The sequence below is a fragment of the Orcinus orca genome, chromosome 16 (assembly GCF_937001465.1).
Source record: "Orcinus orca chromosome 16, mOrcOrc1.1, whole genome shotgun sequence".
Lineage (NCBI taxonomy): Eukaryota > Metazoa > Chordata > Mammalia > Artiodactyla > Delphinidae > Orcinus > Orcinus orca.
Genome location: NC_064574.1, coordinates 44,403,994 through 44,427,019, shown reverse-complemented (window position 1 = coordinate 44,427,019; position 23,026 = coordinate 44,403,994). Strand labels below are relative to the sequence as shown.

The following is a 23,026-nucleotide window of genomic DNA, read 5'->3' as shown; positions in this document are numbered from 1 at the left end:
ATCCAAAGCACAGAAATTTAGAAAGTCAGGAGCCAAGGGACAGGAGCTGGGACTCAGCACTTGGGGCAGATGCTGGGGGCTCCTGGCGAGCCTGTGGACTTCTGAGGGCAGAGGGTCCCCTGACAGAGGGGCTGGTCACCTGGGCAGCATCAGTGGGGCAGGGGTTACGTCACAAAGGGGCCAGAGGTGACCACTGGCAGGGAGGACAGCTGAGGGCAGACGTACCCTAACGCCAGCAGACACCCTGAGCAGGCACATGGCTGTGAACTGAGCGTGCCAGAGACAAGCGGGCCGCAGGCAGGAGCCACCGAGCTCGGGTCCTGAGGAAGGAGAGAGACCGCCTGCGGCCGGCGGCCAGCTCAGGGCTCGGCTGCAGCGTCGTGGAAAGGAGCTTGGTGCTCAGGTGGGTCCCAGGTTTAGCCGTGCTGGATGGAAGACGGCCCAGGGCAACCGTCCCGTGTGTCTGGGCAACTGCTCCAGAGGCCACGGAGCGGGTCTGAACCGCTCCAATCCCACGCGTGTCACATCAATGCTGCCATCGCGCAGAGGCCGGGCAGGAGCGGGTAGGTTACCACGGGCCAGGCCGGCGGGCAGAGGGGACCCAGTGTCCTCACGCATCAGCCTCCCCACAGGCCCGTCTCTGGGAGGCACACGGGAAGGTCTCCTCTCGCGGCCTGGGTTTGGTTGGCGATTCCTGGCAGAGGGTATGTGGGTCAGAGCGGTGTCCTGGGTGGGCAACCAAGCGAAGACCCCAGGAGTGTTCAGTGCTGGGTGTCTGTATATAGAGCCTGACGGACACCAGGCATCTCTTGGTTTGGCCGTCACGTCCTCTGTTCCGCTTGGACACTCTGTCCCCACTTCCCTGTGGCAAACACAACCCACGGACCCTGCTTTGTCTCGAGGGGCCGCTCCTTGTCTGCACCGGACACATTAACCACTGCCTCTGCCTCGTGAGCCGAATCCTGGTGACCTTCTGTGGCAGAAGGGATTCCTCTAAAGCAAACGCACTTTACAAGCCGTGATCCCTCCTACACGGGGGTGAGACTGAGGCAGGGCAGCCCCGGTCTGAAGCAGACACGCAGCCCCGTGGCCGTTTCCTCCTGTGTAAAGGGTTTCGCAGCCCCACGGGGCTCTGAAGATGAGAGGCCACCCAGCACGTGCAGTGCCTACCACAGGGCCCAGCCCAGCCGGCAGGGACAGGCGTGTGTGTGTGTACACGTATGTGTGCATCCCTCCCACACGTGCGTGCACAGAAGTGTGTGTCCTTCCAGAAAGGAAGCATCCAAGATGGGAAAATGGACCGAATTGCACATTTTGCAGGCAGTCTCTTTTTTAGGCGGGCGATGTTAACCGCTGTTCTCCCCTCTCCGCCTGCAGCAGAGCTAGGAGGGGCCGGGTGCAGAGGCAGCAGGGCCCGGCCAGCCTTGCGAGGACAGGAGGGGCTCGGCCGCGCCCCTGGGCTGAGGTACCATGGCCAGGCTCCACCCCGGCCTGCTGCTCCTGATGGCCACGGTGGCCCTCGCGTCCAGAGGTGTCCAGGCCTGGGGTTCATCGAAGGTGGTGAGGAAATTCCAAGACGTCCCCGAATCCTACGTATACGTGGAGCAGGCACTGTGGTTCGCCATGAAGGAGTACAACGAGGCCAGCAAGGACGAGTACACCTTCAAGGTGTTGCAGATTCTGAAGTCCCAGGAGCAGGTTGGTGGCTTTCACTCCCCGTTCTCTGTCCCCACACTCACATTTGTGGCAGGGCTGTCGTCCGTGGAGAGCGGCTGAGAGACACCTGAGCCAAAATTTATGAACTTTATTTTAGGGGTTTTTGGAAGAAAGTTAATGAAACTTCCTCCTTTATCATTCTGGGGTAAAACATAATATATCCATGCAAATAACTTAAACTTAGTTCTAGTCACATCAGAAAACACAGGTAAGAGTCCAGAAGGGCTCTTGAAGGGGTCAAGTTTGGGACAGTTTGAGCTGATATCATCAACCTAAGTGGCTACAGGGATGGATTATAACACATTTAACAAGTGAACAAACTCCACATCCAGCTTTCACTGTAAAAAGGAACCAGGGCAGAAGGGAAGGCTCTTTTTTTACAGAAAAATGCCTACTTAGAGATGTGAAAGAATATGAAACTAGAAAATCACCTTTTGCAACCACCATGGTGATAAGTAACTCAGGCCGAAGATCAGCAATGAATCCTCCACCTGGTGTGGGGGGGGGGGGGGAGGGGAGGAGGAGGGAGGGGGTGGACCGCTATAGGGGTTGCTTGTTAATTAATTACAACCAGGACACATGGGACAAATTGACACCGTGTACCTCTGATGTGACATCACTGCAAGGACACAGCGTTGCCTATATACGGTGTTCCTGCTCCAAAGGCCTGAGGGTGATCTTGAGGGACAATTAGACGAGTCCATATTATGCGGCATTCTCTAAGACCGCTTAAAAATATCAGTGCTGGGCTTCCCTAGTGGTGGCACAGTGGTTGAGAGTCCGCCTGCCGATGCAGGGGACGCGGGGTCGTGCCCCGGTCCGGGAAGATCCCACATGCCGCGGAGCGGCTGGGCCCGTGAGCCATGGCCGCTGAGCCTGCGCGTCCGGAGCCTGTGCTCCGCAGCGGGAGAGGCCACAACAGTGAGAGGCCCGCGTACCGGAAAAAAAAAAAAATCAGTGCTGTGAAAGACGGGGAAGAAGAAGGAAACGGTTCTCATTAAAGGAGGCTTAAGAAACATGACGTTAAATGCGAGACGTGATCCTGTATTGTGTCTTGGATTTAAAATTATACTGTAAAGGATGTTCTTAGGGCAGTTGGAGGGTTTTGAACATGGACCATGTCTAAGATGAGTGCATTGAACCAGCGCTGTGTTTCCTGAGAAAGAGGGTTGTCCTGAGGTTTATGCAGGAGCCCGAGATGGGAGGTGGAGGGGTGAGCAATGAGAGGGGTCGGCAGAGGGTGAGGGGGCCCCACTGGGCCCGGGTTACATGTGACGCCGGCCTGACCTACACCTCTGCCCCTCTTCCTCCTCCACTCGCCCCATCTGCCCTCTATCCTGCGCTGCCCACCCTCCAACCACCGTCAACCTGCCTCCGTTTCCTGTTTTCTTATGTGGGCAGAAGTTTCACTCAGTGTCTGGATCCCCTAAGAGGCCGGGACCCCTGGCTCCTGGCCACCTGCACAGGCTGAGGGCCCCGGGCTCCTGCTGGTTCTCCGTGTGGCCCCAGTTGTGTGGTTTGTGTTTTCAGGCAACGACACCTGGTCCAGGATGTGCGTCCCCAATGGGTGGCTGAAGTAAGACCTCATGGATGTCAATGCCCCAGGGGGCTCAGATGTGGTACCTGTTCTTAGTGAAGTTCCCGTCTTTCCCAGGATGAGTCCACTTTCTTGGATGTTTTCATCTGTGCTCTCCATTTACAGAAATAGGTATAGATGGTTCTGCTTTAAAGGCAGGTATTTAATAATAAAATAAACCAAAGACCCACATAGCTCAAGACTAACGAATCATTTCATAGTGTTTGCTACTTCTTTTCACGAATGTACATTTTGTGTGTGTGTGGTTTTCTTTTTTTGTTTTTATTTTAACCAAATAGCACCAATTATTAATAATTATTATTAATTATTAGCACCAATTATTAATAATTATTATTATTAATTATTATTTCTACACTATACCACAGTGTCACCCCTGCCAAGCATGAGTTAGTTCTGCAGATGTAGGACTCTTTTCCATTCTATTTTTTTTTAAATTTTTGAATTTTATTTTATTTATTATTTTATACAGCAGGTTCTTATTAGTCATCAATTTTATACACATCAGTGTATACATGTCAATCCCAATCTCCCAATTCATCACACCACCGCTCCCACCCCCAGCCGCTTTCCCCCCTTGGTGTCCATATGTTTGTTCTCTACATCTGTGTCTCAATTTCTTCCCTGCAAACCGGTTCATCTGTACCATTTTTCTAGGTTCCACATATATGTGTTAGTATACAATATTTGTTTTTCTCTTTCTGACTTACTTCACTCTGTATGACAGTCTCTAGATCCATCCACGTCCTACCCAATTTCGTTCCTTTTTATGGCTGAGTGATATTCCATTGTGAATATGTACCACGTCTTCTTTATCCATTCATCTGTCAATGGGCATTTAGGTTGCTTCCATGACCTGGCTATTGTAAATACTGCTGCAATGAACATTGGGGTGCATGTGTCTGTTTTTTTGTTTTTTTGTTTTTGCGGTATGGGGGCCTATCACTGTTGTGGCCTCTCCCATTGCAGAGCACAGGCTCCGGACGCGCAGGCTCAGCGGCCATGGCTCACGGGCCCAGCCGCTCCATGGCATGTGGGATCTTCCCAGACCAGGGCACGAACCTGTGTCCCCTGCATTGGCAGGTGGACTCTCAACCACTGTGCCACCAGGGAAGCCCAACATGTGTCTTTTTGAATTATGGTTTTCTCTGGGTATATGCCCAGAAGTGGGATTGCTGGGTCATAGGGTAATTCTATTTTTAGTTTTTTAAGGAACCTCCATACTGTTCTCCATAGTGACTGTATCAATTTACATTCCCACCAATGGTGCAAGAGGATTCCCTTTTCTCCACACCCTCTCCAGCGTTTGTTATTTGTAGATTTTCTGATGGTGCCCATTCTAACTGGTGTGAGGTGATAACCTCATTGTAGTTTTGATTTGCATTTCTCTAATAATTAGTGATGTTGAGCAGCTTTTCATGTGCATCTTGACCATCTGTATGTCTTCTTTGGAGAAATGTCTATTTAGGCTTTCTGCCCATTTTTGGATTGGGTTGTTTTGTTAATATTGAGCTGCATGAGCTGTTTATATATTTTGGAGATTAATCCTTTGTCTATTGATTCGTTTGCAAATACTTTTTCCCATTCTGAAGACTGTCTTTTCGTCTTGCTTATGGTTTCCTTTGCTGTGCAAAAGCTTTTAAGTTTCATTAGGTCCCATTTGTTTATTTTTGTTTTTATTTCCGTTACTCTAGGAGGTGGATCAAAAAAGATCTTGCCGTGATTTATGTCAAAGAGTGTTCTTCCTATGTCTTCCTCTAAGAGTTTTATAGTGTCCAGTCTTACATTTAGGTCTCTAATCCATTTTGAGTTTATTTTTGTGTATGGTGTTAGGGAGTGTTCTAATTTCATTTCTTACATGTAGCTGTCCAGTTTTCCCAGCACCACTTATTGAAGAGGCTGTCCTTTCTCCATTGTATATCCTTGCCTCCTTTGTCATAGATTAGTCGACCATAGGTGTGTGGCTTTATCTCTGGGCTTTCTATCTTGTTCCATTGATCTATATTTCTGTTTTAGTGCCAGTACCATATTGTCTTGATTACTGCAGCTTTGTAGTATAGTCTGAAGTCAGGGAGTCTGATTCCTCCAGCTCCGTTTTTTTCCCTCAAGACTGCTTTTGTTATTCGGGATCTTTTGTGTCTCCATACAAATTTTAAGACTTTTTGTTCAGTTCTGTAAAAGAATGCCATTGGTAATTTGATAGGGATTGCATTGAATCTGTAGACTGCTTTGGGTAGTATAGTCATTTTCATAATATTGATTCTTCCAATCCAAGAATATGGTATATCTCTCCATCTGTTGGTATCATCTTTAATTTCTTTCATCAGTGTCTTATAGTTTTCTGCATACAGGCCTTTTGTCTCCCTAGGTAGGTTTATTCCTAGGTATTTTATTCTTTTTGCTGCAGTGATAAATGGGAGTGTTTCCTTAATTTCTCTTTCAGATTTTTCATCATTAGTGTATAGGAATGCAAGAGATTTCTGTGCATTAATTTTGTATCCTGCAACTTTACCAAATTCATTGATTAGCTCTAGCAGTTTTCTGGTGGCATCTTTAGGATTCTCTATGTATAGTATCGTGTCATCTGCAAACAGTGACAGTTTTACTTCTTCTTTTCCAAATTGTATTCCTTTTATTTCTTTTTCTTCTCTGATTGCCATGGCTAGGACTTCCAAGCCTATGTTGAATAATAGTGGTGAGAGTGGACATCCTTCTCTTGTTCCTGATCTTAGATGAAATGCTTTCAGTTTTTCACCATTGAGGATGATGTTTGCTATGGGTTTGTCATATATGGCCTTTATTATGTTGAGGTAGGTTCCCTCTATGCCTACTTTCTGGAGAGTTTTTATCACAAATGGATGTTGAATTTTGTCAAAAGCTTTTTCTACATCTATTGAGATGATCAAATCGTTTTTATTCTTCAATTTGTTAATATGGTGTATCGCATTGATTGATTTGTGTATATTGAAGAATCCTCGCATCCCTGGGATAAATCCCACTTGATCATGGTGTTTGATCCTTTTAATGTGTTGTTGGATTCTGTTTGCTAGTATTTTGTTGAGGATTTTTGCATCTATATTCATCAGTGATATTGGTCTGTAATTTTCTTTTTTTGTAGTATCTTTGTCTGGTTTTGGTATCAGGGTGATGGTGGCCTCATAGAATGAGTTTGGAAGTGTTCCTTCTTGTGCAATTTTTTAGAAGAGTTTGAGAAGGATGGGTGTTAGCTCTTCTCTAAATGTTTGATAGAATTCACCTGTGAAGCCACCTGGTCCTGGGCTTTTGTTTGTTGGAAGATTTTTAATCACAGTTTCAATTTCATTACTTGTGATTTGCCTGTTCATATTTTCTATTTCTTGCTGGTTCAGTCTTGAAAGGTTATACCTTTCTAGGAATTTGTCCATTTCTTCCAGGTTGTCCATTTTATTGGCATAGAGTTGCTTGTAGTAGTCTCTTAGGATCCTTTGTATTTCTGCAGTGTCTGTTGTAACTTCTCCTTTTTCATTTCTAATTTTATTGATTTGAGTCTTCTCCCTCTTTTTCTTGATGAGTCTGGCTAATGGTTTATCAATTTTGTCTCTCTTCTCAAGAAAGCTTTTAGTTTTATTGATATTTGTTATTATTTTCTTTGTTTGTATTTCATTTATTTCTGCTCTGATCTTTATGATTTCTTTCCTTCTGCTAACTTTGGGTTTTGTTTGTTCTTCTTTCTCTAGTTTCTTTAGGTGTAAGGTTAGATTGTTTATTTGAGATTTTTCTTGTTTCTTGAGGTAGGCTTGTATTGCTATAAACTTCCCTCTTAGAACTGCTTTTGCTGCATCCCATAGGTTTTGGATCATCGTGTTTTCATTGTCATATGTCTCTAGGTATTTTTTGATTTCCTCTTTGATTTCTTCAGTGATCTCTTGGTTATTTAGTAACGTCTTGTTTAGCCTCCATGTGTTTTGTTTTTTCCTTTGATTTCTAATCTCATAGCATTTTGGTCAGAAAAGATGCTTGATATTATTTCAGTTTTTTAAATTTACTGAGGCTTGATTTGTGACCCAAGATGTGATCTTTCCTGGAGAATGTTTTGTGCACACTTGAGAAGAAAGTGTAATCTGTTTTTTATTGGATGGAATGTCCTATAAATATCAATCAAATCTACCTGGTCTATTGTGTCATTTAAAGCTTGTGTTTCCTTAGTAATTTTCTGTTTGGATGATCTGTCCATTGGTGTAAATGAGGTGCTAAAGTCCCCCACTGTTACTGTGTTACTGTCACTTTCCCTTTTTATAGCTGTTAGCAGTTGCCTTATGTATTGAGGTGCTCCTATGTTGGGTGCATATATATGTATAATTGTTTTATCTTCTTCTTGGATTGATCCCTTGATCATTAGGTAATATCTTTCCTTGTCTCCTTTAACATTCTTTATTTAAAAGTCTATTTTACCTGATATGAGTATTGCTACTCCAGCTTTCTTTTGATTTCCATTTGCAAGGAATATCTTTTTCTATCCCCTCACTTTCAGTCTGTATGTGTCCCTAGGTCTGAAGTGGGTCTCTTGTAGACAGCAAATATATGGGTATTGTTTTTGTATCCATTCAGCAAGCCTGTGTCTTTTGGTTGGAGCATTTAATCCATTCACATTTAAGGTAATTACTGATATGTATGTTCCTATTACCATTTTCTTAATTGTTTTGGGTTTGTTTTTGTAGGTCATTTTCTTCTCTTGTGTTTCCCACTTAGAGAAGTTCCTTTAGCATTTCTTGTAGAGCTGGTTTGGTGGTGCTGAATTCTCTTATCTTTTGCTTGTCTGTAAAGCTTTTGATTTCTCCATCGAATCTGAATGAGATCCTTGCCAGGTAGAGTAATCTTGGTTGTAGGTTCTTCCCTTTCATCACTTTAAGTATATCATACCACCCTCTTCTGGCTTGTAGAATTTCTGCTGAGAAATCAGCTGTTAAGCTTATGGGAATTCCCTTGTATGTTATTTGTCATTTTTCCCTTGCTGCTTTCAATAATTTTTCTTTAATTTTTGCCAGTTTGATTACTATGTATCTCAGTGTGTTTCTCCTTGGGTTTATCCTGTACAGGACTCTCTGCACTTCCTGGACTTGGGTAGCTCTTTCCTTTCCCATGTTAGGGAAGTTTTCAACTATAATCTCTTCAAATATTTTCTCAGGTCATTTCTCTCTCTCTTCTCCTTCTGGGACCCCTATAATGTGAATGTTGTTGTGTTTAATGTTGTCCCAGAGGTCTCTTAGGCTGTCTTCATTTCTTTTCATTCTTTTTTCTTTATTCTGTTCTGCAGCAGTGAATTCCACCATTCTGTCTTCCAGGTCACTTATTCATTCTTCTGCCTCTGTTATTCTGCTATTGATTCCTTCTAGTGTTTTTTCATTTCAGTTATTGTATTGTTCATCTCTGTTTGTTTGTTCTTTAATTCTTCTAGGTCTTTGTTAAGCATTTCTTGCATCTTCTCAATCTTTGCCTCCATTATTTTTCTGAGGTCCTGGATCATCTTCACTATCATTATTCTGAATTCTTTTTCTGGAAGATTGCCTATCTCCACTTCATTTAGTTGTTTTTCTGGGATTTTATCTTGTTCCTTCATCTGGTACATAGCTCTCTGCCTTTTCATCTTGTCTATCTTTCTGTGAATGTGGTTTTTGTTCCACAGGCTGCAGGACTGTAGTTCTTGCTTCTGCTGTCTTCCCTCTGGTGGATGAGGCTATCTAAGAGGCTTGTGCAAGTTTCCTGATGGGAGGGAGTGGTCAGGAATGTACATTTTATTTCTTAGTTGACTGTCAGCTCAAATGCAGGTAAGGTTGCAAAAGAATCAGGTAGAAACAGGTTCCAAAAGAGGCTAGAACAGAAGTGTTTAAAACTCCTTGGCATTCCAGCTACAAACTGCTGGAAAACATATTGAAGAAAGGGGGTAAGGAAGAATGCACCACCCCCCAAACAAAAGTAACTCCTAATGAAAGCAAACAGAAAAATGCTGGGTGAAAATTCGGATAAAAATAACATATGCCCATGTGCTATAGAAAGAAAACTGCTCTATTCCATTGGATGATTTAAGTTAAAAGTGCAAAGATCTTTATCAGCAGTGGCCACTAACAGCCTGAAGTCAAATCTGGCCCACTTCTCATATTTGTACATCCCGTGAGCTACAAATGATTACAAGAAACAAAAGAAGGAGACTATTTTGTGACATATGAAAATTACTTTACATTGAAACTTCAGTGTCCATAAACACAATTTTGTTAAGACACAGCCACACACACTTTTTGAGGGTCCTCTGGGCTGTATTTGTGCTGCAAAGCCTGGAATATTTCCTCTCTGGCCCTTGAAGAAAAAGCATGTGGCCGCCTGCTCCAGTTCATAGCTGGCTGGGGTTCTGCTGCCGATTTCACACACGGTGAAGACTGGTAGGAAAGACCGCCAATGGCAGCCTGGAGCCATGTTTACTTTGTGCTAGATCCAGTGGCTTTCTGTATGTGCACTCAGGTTTTCAAGTTCACATAGGAGGAAACAGGCACAGAGAGGTTTAGTAACTTGCCCAGGGTCACACAGCTACTAAGTAGAAGAGCCAAGATTTAAACCCAGGCTGCCTGCTCTTAATCCACCCATGCTACTGCCTCTGAGTGATGCTGGATGGGATGAAGGTGATGGGACATTGCAGCCAGCCAGGAGGGGATGGTGTCACAGGAGGCTAGGAGAGTCAGAGAGGCCTGGCCATGAAAGGAGGGAGGGGCTGCCTCTGAAGCTGGATCCCATCTGCCTCCCTTTCCTGGGCAATTGGGGGTCAAGACGGGGCTGGTGGTCGGTCAGTGGTTGTTGAGTGTGATTTGGGAAAATCTGTTTTCTTGATAATTTTTACTTGGAAATATAACTCAAAGCTAAAGCACTCCTTCTCAACTGAGCATGGATTTTGCTCCACAGGGCATTTTGGGCAATGCCCAGAGATGTTTCTGGTCATCACAACTGAAGGGGCTGCTACTGAGGTTGGGGGGGTGGAGGCCAGGGATGTGGGTCACCACCCTCTGGGCACAGCATGGCTCCCCATGGCCAAGAAGGACCCAGCTCCAAATGCCAGCAGCGCTGAGGCAGAGAAACTTAATATCCAGTCATGAAAAATGTGCTGGGGTACATTTGGAAGTAGTTGAAGTAAAAAGTGAAAGTGACCACTGATTTCTTGCATCCCCCATGGACTCGTCAATCCTGGGGGCACCCCACAAGTGTCCTTTCAGACATTTAGATGCATAACTGAAAAATTTTAAGTATACTTTATATTCATGAAACTGTACTTAGAATTCTGCTTACACCCATTTTGTTTAATGCCCAGGTGACTTTTCTAGAACTTCCAAAATGTTTACTGTATTTTCCAAATTATCTCTTATTCTTCTGGGCTCAGTTATGGTGTTTAACTAACTTGGTCATTCTCATTCACATGTCTCCCTGATGTCTTGTAAACTTTGTTTTCCTGTTCGTTCTTTAATCATGAGAGTGGACATTTGCCATTGTTCATCTGCATTTCCCTGTGAGACCCTTCTTGAGTACAGCGCTGACTGGAGCTCTGCATGGGGAGGGGAGGGGAGGGGAGATGCCCAGAAAGTCAGGGATTTGGGAGGGTATATGACGTGGAATAAGGCAAGGATGACTAAAAATACCAAAACTTTAAAGGGAATCGATACACTCTCAGTGGATTTCGATGAAAATGCTGTTTATTTCTAGAGCTCCAATGAGCAAACCATTAGTTTTCCCAGGAAAAATGGTCTTTAGGGAATAGTTTACTTACTTTATTTTGGTGACAGTTGTCATTACTTTAAAATTAAATACCATAATGAGAGTGACTGAGAAACACAGAGAGAGAGAGAGAGAGAGAGAGAGAGAGAGCGAGCAAGGTAAGAACCACCTCCACGTTACCCCAAAACTCTGGCCAAAAAAAAAAAAACTGTAGGAGGGAAGGAGGTGAGAAGACATCTTTTGCCCTAAGCAGTCAGTGACATGTTTGTTTATCAGAAATGACAATTGATACCACATATTCTTTTATGATCTCTAACTTTAAATTACTCATGGACAGGTCACAGATAGTTTGGATTACCTTCTTGAAGTCAAAATTGCCCGGACAATGTGCAAGAAAGCTTCAGGGGGAAATGAACACTGCTTAGTACAACGGGATCCCAAAATGCAGAAGGTAGGTGCTAAGATAGAGTTCAACAGCCTTGGATCGTCTTGCTCAAAATCACCTGTTACCCTCCAAGGATTCCTCCCAGTCTCTGCCCTTGCATGGATCATGGAACTCCTAGAGATTCCCCATTTCTGACCTCCTATAGATTCGAGCTTATCTGTTTTCTTTATTTATTGAGACTTAGAAAGGAAGAAAGGGTAACTACCTGAGCTCCATGGAAAATAAATTTTAAAACCTGATACTGTTTTAAATAGTAAAAGGCCCTATCCACTTAAGGTAGAAAATTTAGAAATTTTCCGAAGTATTAAGTAGCTTAAAATCAACTACAGAAGAAAAAAACAATCAACTAAAAATACCTTTATGGAAAGTTTACTGCTGTCAACTTAGTTTTATACATCCTAGTTTCTTCTATATTTTACATTTGTATTTTTGTGTAGTGGGGATCACACTGTACACTGTTCCACAATTTAGATTTTTATTTAATAATAAAATCTAAGGATTTCCAAAACCGTAAAATTATTTGAGGGCATTATGTAATGAAACTATTTGACTTCGTTTAATGGTGTTTCCACATATTATTTAGTCACCCCCTGAGAATTTATTATTTAAGCTTTTCTAATTTTTAGCTATTATGAACAGTGCCATAATGAATATTCTTCTTTATTTCTGTTTGTGTGTATATCTGATTGTTGTTGCCTTGTGGGCAGAGTTCCAAGAAGTTGAATTCCTTGTCCAATATTTTTTCACCTCTTAAAGATTTTTAATATGTTAATACAGTGCTAAAGTACCCTCTATGGTTGATTTTAATAATTGGGTTTTCAATCCCTTTATTTTGTGATTGTTTCCTGTCTACCCTGGCGATCACAAGTTAAGCAATTAGTTAACCCTCTGGTAAGCGTACTGCCTGCCCTCCCTGCCATTGCCAGGAGCCAGCTCCACCCATCCTGATGCCCGTCCAGCCTGGACACCCCGCTGACCTGGCCTCAGTTACTCCATGGTATGTCTGGGTTACTGGTCACTTGGTCCTATTTCCCCCTCAACTTGACCCCTCAGTCTGTGTATCTTATGCAACTTCACTTCTACTGGGTGTTGCCATAAAGAGCTATTTGTACTTTATATTTTTCTTCTAACTGAATAAAGATTTTAGGTGAGAGGAGGGACACAGTGATCTCATCCACACCAGGAGCCTGGAGCCCCGCTCCCTCTGCAGGCCCTGTGTCTCCTCCCAGCTCCCCAGCTGCAAGCTTTCCCTGGTGGAATCTGGCCAGACTCTGACACCGCTTTCCAAGGCATGCAGGACCCTGGCTATTCTTGTGGTGCTGTATACCCTGGGAAGGACCCACTGGGCCCTCCATGCCACGTGGGGTCTCCATGGGCCGCAGGAAGTTGGCGTGTCTGGAGAAGGGCCAGAGCTGGACACTAGGATTTCTTGAGGATAATTGGTCCTGGGCTCCAACTCTTGCCCACCTGGAGCAAATGGAGCCACAACCGTGATGGCTTCAGCTCTCAGGGAGGTGAACCGATGGGGGTCCATCCCAGTCATGAGGCTGGCTGCTCTGCCATTGGGCCAACAGCTTGGGGATCTGTAGAGGCGTGGCTGGCTCAGGCGGCCTTTTGTCCCTCTTGAAGCCAAATCCTGGCACCTGGAAATAGGAACTTCTGGGGCTTTTTGACTTTTGCTTTTTGCAATTGTTCTTACAAGCTGGTTATTGTTTTTGTCTCTTTTAGATGTTTCATTGCACCTTTATTGTGGCATCCAAACCCTGGAACTTTGAACTCAATATGCTGAAGAAAGAATGTCAGCCTGTCTAATGGTCTTCTAGCGCATTCTGCCGCTCTCATGAGCATTTAAAGACGCAAAGACACTCGTAAAACATTTAAATAACACATCTGACCTATTGACTTCATTTTGTAGCCTTCTTGCTTTTTTGTGCATTCTTCAGGCGTGGAGGCTGAGAATGAGGTTCCGGGCTGTGTAGTGTCTTCTGCTTGGTCAACTCATTTACCAGCAGGGGCAGTCTGCTCCCAGTGAATGGAACAGAACACGAACCTGTTTCCGTATTTCACCAAACTCTGGGCACAAGTTACTTTTCTCTGACAGCTCTTTGTGTGGAACTAATAGGAAGACCCACCCCTCCACTGCTTCAGGCTAGTGGGTAGTTTCTGCAAGGCTCTGAAGATGCGTTGAGAATGTCCATCCATGGATTTCCACAGAAATCTCCCTGCCCAGGGCTCTGGAAAACACAGCAAAATGGCTTTAGAAACAGTTTTCATCCCCCGATCCAACCCGGGAGCTAGCGGTATCATTTGGAGATTAGTGTTTTACTTTGGGTTTTGAATTGAGGCAGAAAAATGCAAGAGTGGTGGTACACGGAGAGGAGGCTGCCTTTGTGCACGTGTGTGTGTGTGTGCATGCGTGTGTGCGCTCGCACAGGGTAAGAGGTATAATCCAATGCTGCCTGACTGATCACCCCGCCCTTGGTGCTTAAACAGCGTATTTATGTCTCCGTGGTGTCTGTGCACCAGGGGTCTGGGGTAGCTTGGCTGATGTCAGCTAGCCCGAGGTCACACTCAGGCTCTGACGGCACTGCCCTCGTCTGAAGGTGAGTTTGGCCCCGGAGAACCCACTCTCCAGGCGGCTTGCCCTCCTGGCTGCTGGCTGGCGTTGGCTGTCGGCAGGTGGTCTCTGCTATCCTCAGTGCGGGCCTCTCCACTTGGCCTCTGTGCGCTGGGTAAGGGAGATCGGTTCCTCTGGACAGAGTGTCCAAGAGACGGGGAGGGAAGCCACAGCGCCCTCGGTGACCCAGCTTCAGATGTGACACACCATCAACTCTTTGTGTTGTTGGTCACCTAGATCAGCTCTGGTTCAGTGTGGGAGGGGAGGCTTAAAGGTGTGATGACCAGAAGATACGGTTCAGCAGAGGCCGTGGAAGAGGCAGGCTCTCGCTGTGTGTGTGTCTGTGTGTGTGTGTCTGTGTGTGTGTGTCTGTGTGTGTGTGTGTGTGTCTGTGTGTGTGTGTGTGTGTGTAGGGCTGGGCTGAGATGGTGAAGCGGGTCAACATGACAAGAAGGAAGTACGTTCCAAAACGTAGGTGTGGAAACTACAGCACTGGTGTGCAGGTGAGGGCCAGCCAGCCAGGTAAGTGTCAACAACCACATAGGAGCAGGTCGAAGCCCACCTGGCTGACAGGTGAACCCTCCCTGGGACTCCTCCTCTGGCAGGACTTGCCTGCGGTGAGCATCTGTGAGGGGTGGGCTGGACAGCAGGGTGCCTGACGCTCCTGAGAGGAGCCCTCCGCCAATGCAGGACTTGGGGGAGAAACACCTCAGTTCTTTTTTATGAATTACAGTGTAATTGACCTACAACACTGTGAGTTCCAACTGCACAACAATAGTCCTCTATTGTACAAAGTGAGCCCCAAGATGAGTCTAGTTACTATCTGTCACCCTATTGATACAAAGTTATTACAATATTATTGACAGCCCCCATGCTGGACCTTTCATCCTGTATCTCATTTATAACTAGACTTTTGTACCTCTTAATCTCCCTCGCCCTTTTCATTCACCCCTCTCCCCCCAGCATAGATCATCAAGAATTTGGGGGGGATAAAAAAGAGAAAGTCACAAATGCACCTTCCAGCAGGTCATGTTGCATTCCCAGGCTGGCCACCGCCACGAGGAAACTAGGGTCCAAATCCCACCACTGTACTAGCTCCCTGGGAGTCTGGGGACCAGGGCTGGGGGAGGTGCAGACACGGGGAGCGGGCTGAGGAGTACACAGGGAAGGGACGGCCAGCTGCTAGGTGTGACCCTGCGTCCATAACCAGACAGTCCCGTCCCTTCCTGTCCACCGGAGAGGCCCGGGCAACTGCAAAGTCCTCCCAAAGTCTCCACTTGCTTATTCCTTTGTGTTGAGTCCTTATTTATTGAGCCCCAGGGCTGTGCCTGGACCCTGACATGTGGGAAGGCTGAGGAAAGTGTCCGAATGTGCCCCTGGCCGATGGGAAAGTGGGCACAGAGCAGAACACAGGGTCTGGAGGCAAGGCATTTGGTCACTGATGCTGCATTTCCTTTCATGGCCCTCTCGATGCCCAGCTGCAAGCCTTGGTGACCCAGAGCCTATGGCCGACAGGTCAGCAGCTGGGAGGGCAGAGTCCCCACTAGTCTTTCGTTTCAGGAGAGGGGGTGCTTGCCTTAGCTGTGGGCTGCGCTTGGAGCCCAGCAATCCTGCCTCTGCCTCCGGCGAGGTGTTGCCCAGGGATGGACAACAGGGCCAGAAACCCACTTCCCTGATTCTTCAGTGCACAGATTCCAGTGGGAGGAAGGGACCCAGCACACACCGTTCCAGGCAGAGGTGCGCAGGGTCAGGGAGGAGGCTCCTCCCACCAGGACAGGTCCCTCAGTCCACACCTGCGCTCACCAAGCTAAGCAGTGCAGGTGTCCTACCTTCTGGACTAGTGAGGGATAGTGGGGTCGGGACAAACCCAGGCCCTGCAGCTCCCCTCCAGGGGCAGATGCACTGGCAAAGCCCCACGCGTGTGGGCTGACAGGCAGCGCACCATCCCTGGCAGAAGCCGGGTTTGACGCCCCTCCCAGGGTCCCTCCACAGCCCCAGGAAAGGGGTGAGCTCATGAAGGGCCGGGCAGCTTCCCCACGTTGGGGTGACCTCAGAGGAGACCCTTTCCCAGGAGTTGCTTAAGGAGAATTGTGGCGTCGATTCCTTGGAAACATGATGGGAAGCACAGTGCGTAAAGGATCCTTTAAGCTTCCTTTGGTGGAAACAGCCGGGAGTCAGGAAAGACCTCAGAGGGAGAAGGAGGAGGGGTGGGGGAGGGTCTTGGAGAGCAACTTGCCTGGTCCAGGCCCAGGTGGCAGGGGGACAAGAGCACAGCTGCGCCTATGCTGAGCAACGCCCACCAACAGCGAGGATGCCCGTGTCTGGGCTCCCCTTGGCTCTGCCGGAGTCAGGGCCTGGGAAGCCAGCCAGGTGTGTGTGGAGGACGCATCCTGAAGAAGTCCTCACACCACACAAAGGGTCCCCTCTCCAGGAGACCCTGCGACACACACTTGAGAGCAGGTTTTGATTCAGGAGGTGATCACGGGCAGCACAAGGAGAGGAGGCAAGGAGGGAGAAGGTCCACGTGGCTGCTACCAAGAGTCCCAGGGCAGCCATGGGCTTCTGCACAGCCACCTCTGAATGGCCGCCCTGGGGCAGGGATGCTGAGCCTGGAGACACTGCTCAGACGCACTGTGCTCCTACCTTGTGGCACCTGCGGCTGGCTCAGGTGTCCACGGAGGAGAGACCCAGCCCCTGGGCTCAGCCGGCTGCCCTGCTGGCAGGACAGCCTCAGCGGCCCAGCACCCAACCTCTGGAACCAGGTGGCGCAAAGCTGCTTGCAGTGCTGACGTTTAATGACCAATTCTACAGGAGGAAATGACAGGGAGGAATGTCCACATTGCCCGGATGTGACACCCAGACACCTGCTCATGCAGAGGACAGAACCAGAGCTGCTCAGCCACTGAAGGGCCACGGCAGGGTGTGGTCTCATTCAGCGGAGCCCTCCGAGCAGGTGTTGTTCAGGAGTTGAAACTTTGTTCTCCAGGGTTCAGTCGATTGTAAAGAAGCAGGTGATGGTCTACGGGACAAAGCACAGGGACAGAGAGTGGCGGGAGGGGCCTTGGGAAGCGTGTGGCTCCAGCTGTAAAGCCAGCATCCCCCCCAGCCTTGCCTTCCTGGGGTGGGCAGCTGGGGGCGCAGGCTCTGGCCCTCCTGGATGTTCCCGACCTGGGACTCTCTCCTAACCCCAGAGGCACCTGGGTCATTCTCCCCTCTCCAGCTCTGTGGTCTCCAGGGACCCGTCCCCCAGGATGTCCCAGTGTGACCCATGACCCCAGCGTCCCAGCAGGGCCTCTGATCCAACTCGGGTTTGTCCCGGGGCGGGGTTCACCCGCCTTATCACCAGGGCAGGGCCTGGGAGGGAGGGCAGTGGGGCTCCTCAGCTTCCACCCCTCGGGCTCTGGGTCAGTGGCAGGGGGACCCGAGAGGGGGCTACTCAGCCCAGGTGATGTTGTTGCCGCCCCCCTCCGCACTTCTCCTGAAGGCAGGGAAGGGAGGTGGGTGAACACCAGGGAGGGCACATTCCCGTCTCTGGCCCAGGTGACCCGGACCCAAGTGATCAGGAGCAACCTGACCCCAGTGTGACCTGGGGTGCAGCAGCTAGACAGGCCAGGGGCGTACAAGCGACCGGGGCTGGCCTGCCTGGCTGGGCTGCGTCCTGCAAATGCCCCTCCGTGTCCCTTGGAACGACATTGTCATCACTCCCCACACCGCCTGCCCCGAGGCAGCGTCCACAGCCTTGTAACCTGAGGGCTGCTGTCGCGTGTCTTACATTGTTCACGTCTGGACTTGCTTGAAACGGACAGTTGTCAATGTCTTCGTCAAAGTTCCCACACCTGGTTCGGCCGAGCTGCAGCTCCGTGGAGAACACGATGCCATTTGCCTGCGTTTGTACAGACCTTGAAGTGGACCCATTCCCTGCACCCCCCACACACACATTCACACACACACACACGAGAATACAAGCACACAGGCACACTCACAGGATTGGGACGATGGCTCTATGAAACACCACCCCTCTCACAAAGTGCACTCTGAAGGTTTCTGTCCTCTTCTCCACTCCCTGGTCCTTCAGCCTTACAGTGTCTTCTGGCTCCATCCGGCCTTTATTTCCAACACCCAGAGTCAGTCTTGGACTCCAGGCCAAAGACCATAGACAGAGGCCCAGCTGGAGGGTGCAGGGCAGCAGGACCAGCCAGGACCAGCTCCAGTGTCCACGGAGTGAAGCCCAGCAGCGTGGAGGGCCCTCTGCCTTCCTTCTATCACTCAACCCAGAGGTGCAGATGGTGGGGCCCCAGCGCCCCACCACACACAAGCATTCAGACAAAGCACACACACACAACCACACACGCGCACACAGCCACACACAGGACCAGAAGTGCCCCTCCTCTGGAGTGTTCTCGGTGTTCGTGTCTGCAGCCCACGTGAAAATCACACCCCTGGTTGCATTCTGCAGAGACTGCATTGCTAGGGGAACATTTTAGGGTTAAGAATGCCATCTGGGAAGAGTGTAAATCACACTCGGTCCACGTAGGTGGGGACCCAGAGGGAGCCCAGAACACGTGGCGTCAGAGGAGAGGCTGTGAGCTCCCAGAGGCTCCTCAGGACCAGCGGGGCCTGTGACTCCCGAGCTGCTCTCCGCCTCCCTCTGTGGGCGTCTCTGTGTATCTCTCTCTCTCTGTTTTTCCTAAACTAACCTATTTTAATGTTATTTCAATGAAATCTTTTCTAAATCTCTCTAATCCAGTATCTTCTGTCTGGCTCTTTATTTTTACTGAATAGTTTCATCCCCTCTTACTCCATATTTGGTCATTCTTCATTAAACAAGGTCAGAAATGATGAAAACTGAAAACACACCTTACATGTGAGTAGACTGACAGTTTAAAAAATTCCCAAGTTATTTTTTTTATAAACCTGAAACTAACCAAATAGAGTTTATCCCTCTATATTATGGGTTTCAAATGGTGATAGAGCTCCCTTGATGACAATCCCCTCCTGACCCTCATTAGCAGCAGGTGTGGGCCAGTGCAGGAGGGGGGAGGATGTGGCACCTACCGGCTCCTTCCACGACCTCAGGATTCGCACCACCTTGTAGGCGTTGCTGTCCTGGCTCCTCTGGTTGAATACATGTACGGCGTACTCCACGGTGGCAGGGAAGTAAAGCTCCAAGGTTGCTTGGTCTTCACCATTCCCTTCCCCTTGGGGCTGCCAGCCGTGAGTCACCACGAGCTGGGGACCTAAGAGAAGCAGGAGCAGGGCCCAGGGCTGAGCCCACCTGCACGTCCACTGCTGACACAGCATGGCTGTGGGCGCCCGGACACCCAGGCTTCACCCTTCCCTGCGCCGGCTCCCACCCAGCCTCCCTGGGCATTGGGCCAGTTCATCTGCTCCGGGACATACTCCTGGCCCTGGTCCTCCCCTCTGGCGTCACACCCTGTCCCTTCCCTCTTGTGACCCTGCCTCCTCCATCCAAAGCTGATAAAATTGCCTCCTGTTGAGGAAAGAGAAGCGAGACCCAGGCAGGGTGGGTGGAGAAGGACCAGCTGTGGAGGAGGGACCCCCTGCAGCTGAAGCCCAGCCATACACCCCCCTCGGCACCTCAGTGGGAGGGGAGGCTGAGTTGTGTGTCCCAGTTTTGGACGCTGAATCAAGGACACAATTGCAAAGGCTTGAATTGGAAGGGGGTCTCTGGACGCAGCAGTAAGTGCGGGTCAGCGAGAAGAGGAGGGACAGAGCCAAAGAGGATGAGTGGCCCAGAGCCAGCTTGTGGGTGACAGAAGGCGGCCTGCCCAGAGGGGAAGTGTATTCACGCTAAGAAAGCAGCAGAGGGCCGAGGTCTGGACAAGTGCAGGTGTGTCCTTGTCCCCCGTGGCCCCCAGCCCCCTCGAGTTCTGGAACACAGGCGCCCAAGCCCCGGGGCGGGTGCCGGGGGAGAAGACTTGCAGGTCCTAGAAGCAGGAGCTTCCCGCCAAATCCCTGCGTCTCCCATGACACAATCACTCCGCCCCTGGATCTCAGCCTGGGGCCTGGCTAGCTGATGGACACGCCCTCCCTCCAGAGGTGTGACCGGAGGGTGGCCACTGACACACCCTGGGCCCGGGTGCCCCCTTGTCGGGGGCTGTCACCGGACGAGGCAGAGTGAGTGAGGGGGAAGCAGAGAGAGGGGAGGAAGCCAAGGCGCTCAGGAGGCTGAGCTGAGCCCGCAGGAGACGCCAGTGTCTCGGCGCCTCGCGGCCACAGCTCAGAGGGCACACGACTCCTGTGTGCTGGGTTTGCGTCCGAGGAAGAGACTGTCACAGCCTCCAGCTGGGGCACAAACCAGCTCTGGGACGATGACACAGCACACTCTTTCCAGACAAGACTTTGCCTCTGTGCCCCCGAAACAGGCCTTTATCCTCTGTCCGCAGCTACTGGAGCACTTCCGAGGGGCCCAGCCTCCCCCAGAGGCCTGTGGATGCCCCCACCCTGGGCCTTGCCCTCCTCCAGGATCCTGACCCAGCAGGTCTGTTCAGGCCCGGAGAATGTGCCTCTTAGTCGGATCCCAGGGGACGGTGCTGTCCCTGCCTCTGGTCCACACGTTGAGTAGCACAGTTCAGGGTCCCCGGGAGTGGCCACAGCAGAGTCACAATGGGAAGTCACTCACTTGTGTGGGCTGGGGGCTTGAGAATGGTTTCTGATGGCCACACTGGATCAGAGAAGGAGTAAGGATACCACGCCTGGGGACAGAGAAAAAGGTGGGTTTCTAGAAGCCTGGCATCAGTGAGTAGACGGTGCCTATGGGGGGAGAGAAGGGGCTTTGACCCTGACTTTCTGTCCCCCCACCCCACCCCCGCCCGACTTGCTTAGAGCTGCTGTCTTCCCGGGAGCAGGGGCTCTGAACCCTGCCCAGGCCTCCCCTCCTCGGGGTGCCCAGGTGCCCGAGACCAGCTCACATCTCATCCTCCCCCCACTCCTCCCTGAGATTTTGGCCTGGCCCTCGGCAGTGAAAGCTCAGAGCCCTAACCACTGGACTGCCTGAGAATTCCCTGTGATTTTTTTTTTTTTTTTCCAAGCAGTTTCCATGGTCACCGTTCCCTTGTGTCCAAGCACAGGACTCAGTCCTGGCTGGAAGATGTCGTTTTGCCATTTGGTGTTTGCAACAAAGAAGCAAGGCAATATGATCAGGTGTGAGAAGCAACCAGACGTGCAGGAAAACCCGAGAGAGGTTGTGTCTCTGGACAACCATTCAACCTCGAAGCAGAAGGATGTTGCATTAATGTGGATGGACCAGGAGGAAATTTTAGTGACGGAAGGCAGACAGAGGACAAAACACTGCTTGATTCCACTTTCATGAGGACTCCAAAGTACTCAAAGCAGAAAGTGGAACGCTGGCTCCCAGGGCTGGAAGGAGGCAACTGGAGGGGATGTTGGTCAGAGGATATAAATCTTACTTACAAGATGGACAATTTCTGGATATGTACTCTACGACATAGGGCCTGGAGCTGACACTGCCGTGGACTTGCACCTGGGCTGACAGGTCAGATGTTGAATAAGTGCTCTCAACACCGGAAAAGAAAAACATTAAATAAAAAGGCGAAGGTGATCCGTGTATAGCCTGGACAGTGGGAGCTTTCTCACGTGGATCCCAACCTCCAAACTCTTAAGTGTAGACATCGGATGTGTGCAGCTTTTGTCTGTCAGTCATATTTTCCATAAAGTGATGTAACCAAAAAAATCCACAACAGGTTGTCCATTTTCTCAGATGGCTGTAAGTTCACTAAAACTGCAAAGGAAACGGAAGTGACGTGGCTTTTTTTGCCGGAGAGTGAATATCCAGGTGTAGGGGTGAGATGAGGTGGTCAGCAATTGTAGGAACGTCTCAGTGGATTTTCGGGGGGAACAGGCTGTGGAGACGTGAGTGAGTCCTGACACACACCTGGATGGATAGCAAGTATCTCGACAGAGGCCAGCAATGCCCTCAGTGGCCACTCACACTTTGTCACCAGAGGAGCCTGAAAAACACGGGTCTGTCCTGTGCATGTCCTGAGGGCAAGCAGACCTGTGCATTCAAAGCGGGTGTCCACACACACTCTCATACGAGGGACGGTATGGACCCCTGTGCACAGCATCTCTCCTCTCAGTGCAGCCCAGGAGAGGACGGCATGGCCACAGCCAGCCCGGGACACAGCACGTGGACACGACTGGCCCTTACAAATGTGTACAGAGCCCCCTAGTCCTTGGTGGTCTCCCTTCCCAGACTGAGAGCTACGGACACATCCAGACAAGAGCCCAGGGAAGAAGGGTGAATGTGGGCCTTAGGCTGGGAGGCCCTGAGACGTGGGCACAGACAGAGCCGGGGCCCAGGAAACCCAGAAGGTGTGCAATCCCTGCTGGGGGCCCTCTGCCTGGCCCTGCCTCTACCTGGGATTGGGTTACCTTTGCTCTCAAGACTCCTACTCATCCCTCAGGGCCCAGGCCAAGTGTCACCTCTTTTCCAAAGCTGTCCTGACTCCCATCGGAAGAACTCTGTCTCCTTGGACTGGATCATGGGCACCGGTTGGCCTGTCTCCCAGGGGAGGCAGGGCTTCTGTCATGTCCACGTTCGTGCTGCTGGTACCAAGCACCCCCTGGGCATCTCACAGGGAGTTCTCCAGAAGTACTCACTGAAATGGGCCTGATTCCGTGAAGCCCAGCTCTGCATCCCTTTCAAGGATCAGAGAGTATGGGCCATGGCCAGGACCAACAACCAGCCCTTCTCTGGGGAGCTGGGGTGAGCAGTCGGTCATCTCTACACGGGACACACGATGATCCTTCCGGACAAACGCCCCCAAACTCACAGCTCAAAGCCGTCCTTCCGGGGGGTCTGGTGCCCTAAACTCACTGCCCAGGCTGACCGGCCCCTCCTGTCTGCGCCTCCTTGCCCAGGATCGCATGCTTGGCTTCC

General features: G+C 49.5%; 2 protein-coding genes across 4 annotated transcripts; one reads left to right on the top strand and one right to left on the bottom strand.

The window, feature by feature from the left end:
* The first annotated feature begins 231 nt into the window (after positions 1-231).
* On the top strand, positions 232-13,370 carry CST8 (cystatin 8). 3 transcript variants are annotated; one of them, XM_004270492.2, is made up of 4 exons: positions 232-403; positions 1,381-1,698; positions 11,379-11,492; positions 13,215-13,370. In XM_004270492.2, the coding sequence occupies exons 2-4, from the start codon at positions 1,471-1,473 to the stop codon at positions 13,296-13,298; spliced, it is 426 nt and encodes a 141-aa protein (XP_004270540.1). In that variant the 5' UTR covers positions 232-403; positions 1,381-1,470; the 3' UTR covers positions 13,299-13,370. The 3 variants fall into 3 exon arrangements, with proteins under 3 accessions (XP_004270540.1, XP_049555092.1, XP_049555093.1); XM_049699135.1 differs by having other exon boundaries at positions 1,378-1,698; XM_049699136.1 differs by lacking the exons at positions 11,379-11,492; positions 13,215-13,370 and adding an exon at positions 3,247-3,395 and having other exon boundaries at positions 1,378-1,698.
* Positions 13,371-16,825: 3,455 nt separating this feature from the next.
* Positions 16,826-19,530, bottom strand: LOC101284583 (cystatin-9). Its single transcript, XM_033429462.2, is given in 4 exon segments — positions 16,826-17,095; positions 17,097-17,122; positions 17,876-17,986; positions 19,159-19,530. Coding segments are annotated over 4 exon segments (447 nt in total). The 5' UTR covers positions 19,405-19,530; the 3' UTR covers positions 16,826-17,031.
* Between the last annotated feature and the right edge of the window lie 3,496 nt (positions 19,531-23,026).

Excerpts from the sequence above, each read along its gene's own strand:
- CST8 (XM_004270492.2), top strand. The coding sequence starts at position 1,471 with ATGGCCAGGCTCCACCCCGGCCTGCTGCTCCTGATGGCCACGGTGGCC. Across the intron at positions 1,699-11,378 it reads TTCTGAAGTCCCAGGAGCAG|GTCACAGATAGTTTGGATTA; the intron begins GTTGGTGGCTTT and ends ACTCATGGACAG. Across the intron at positions 11,493-13,214 it reads GGGATCCCAAAATGCAGAAG|ATGTTTCATTGCACCTTTAT; the intron begins GTAGGTGCTAAG and ends TGTCTCTTTTAG.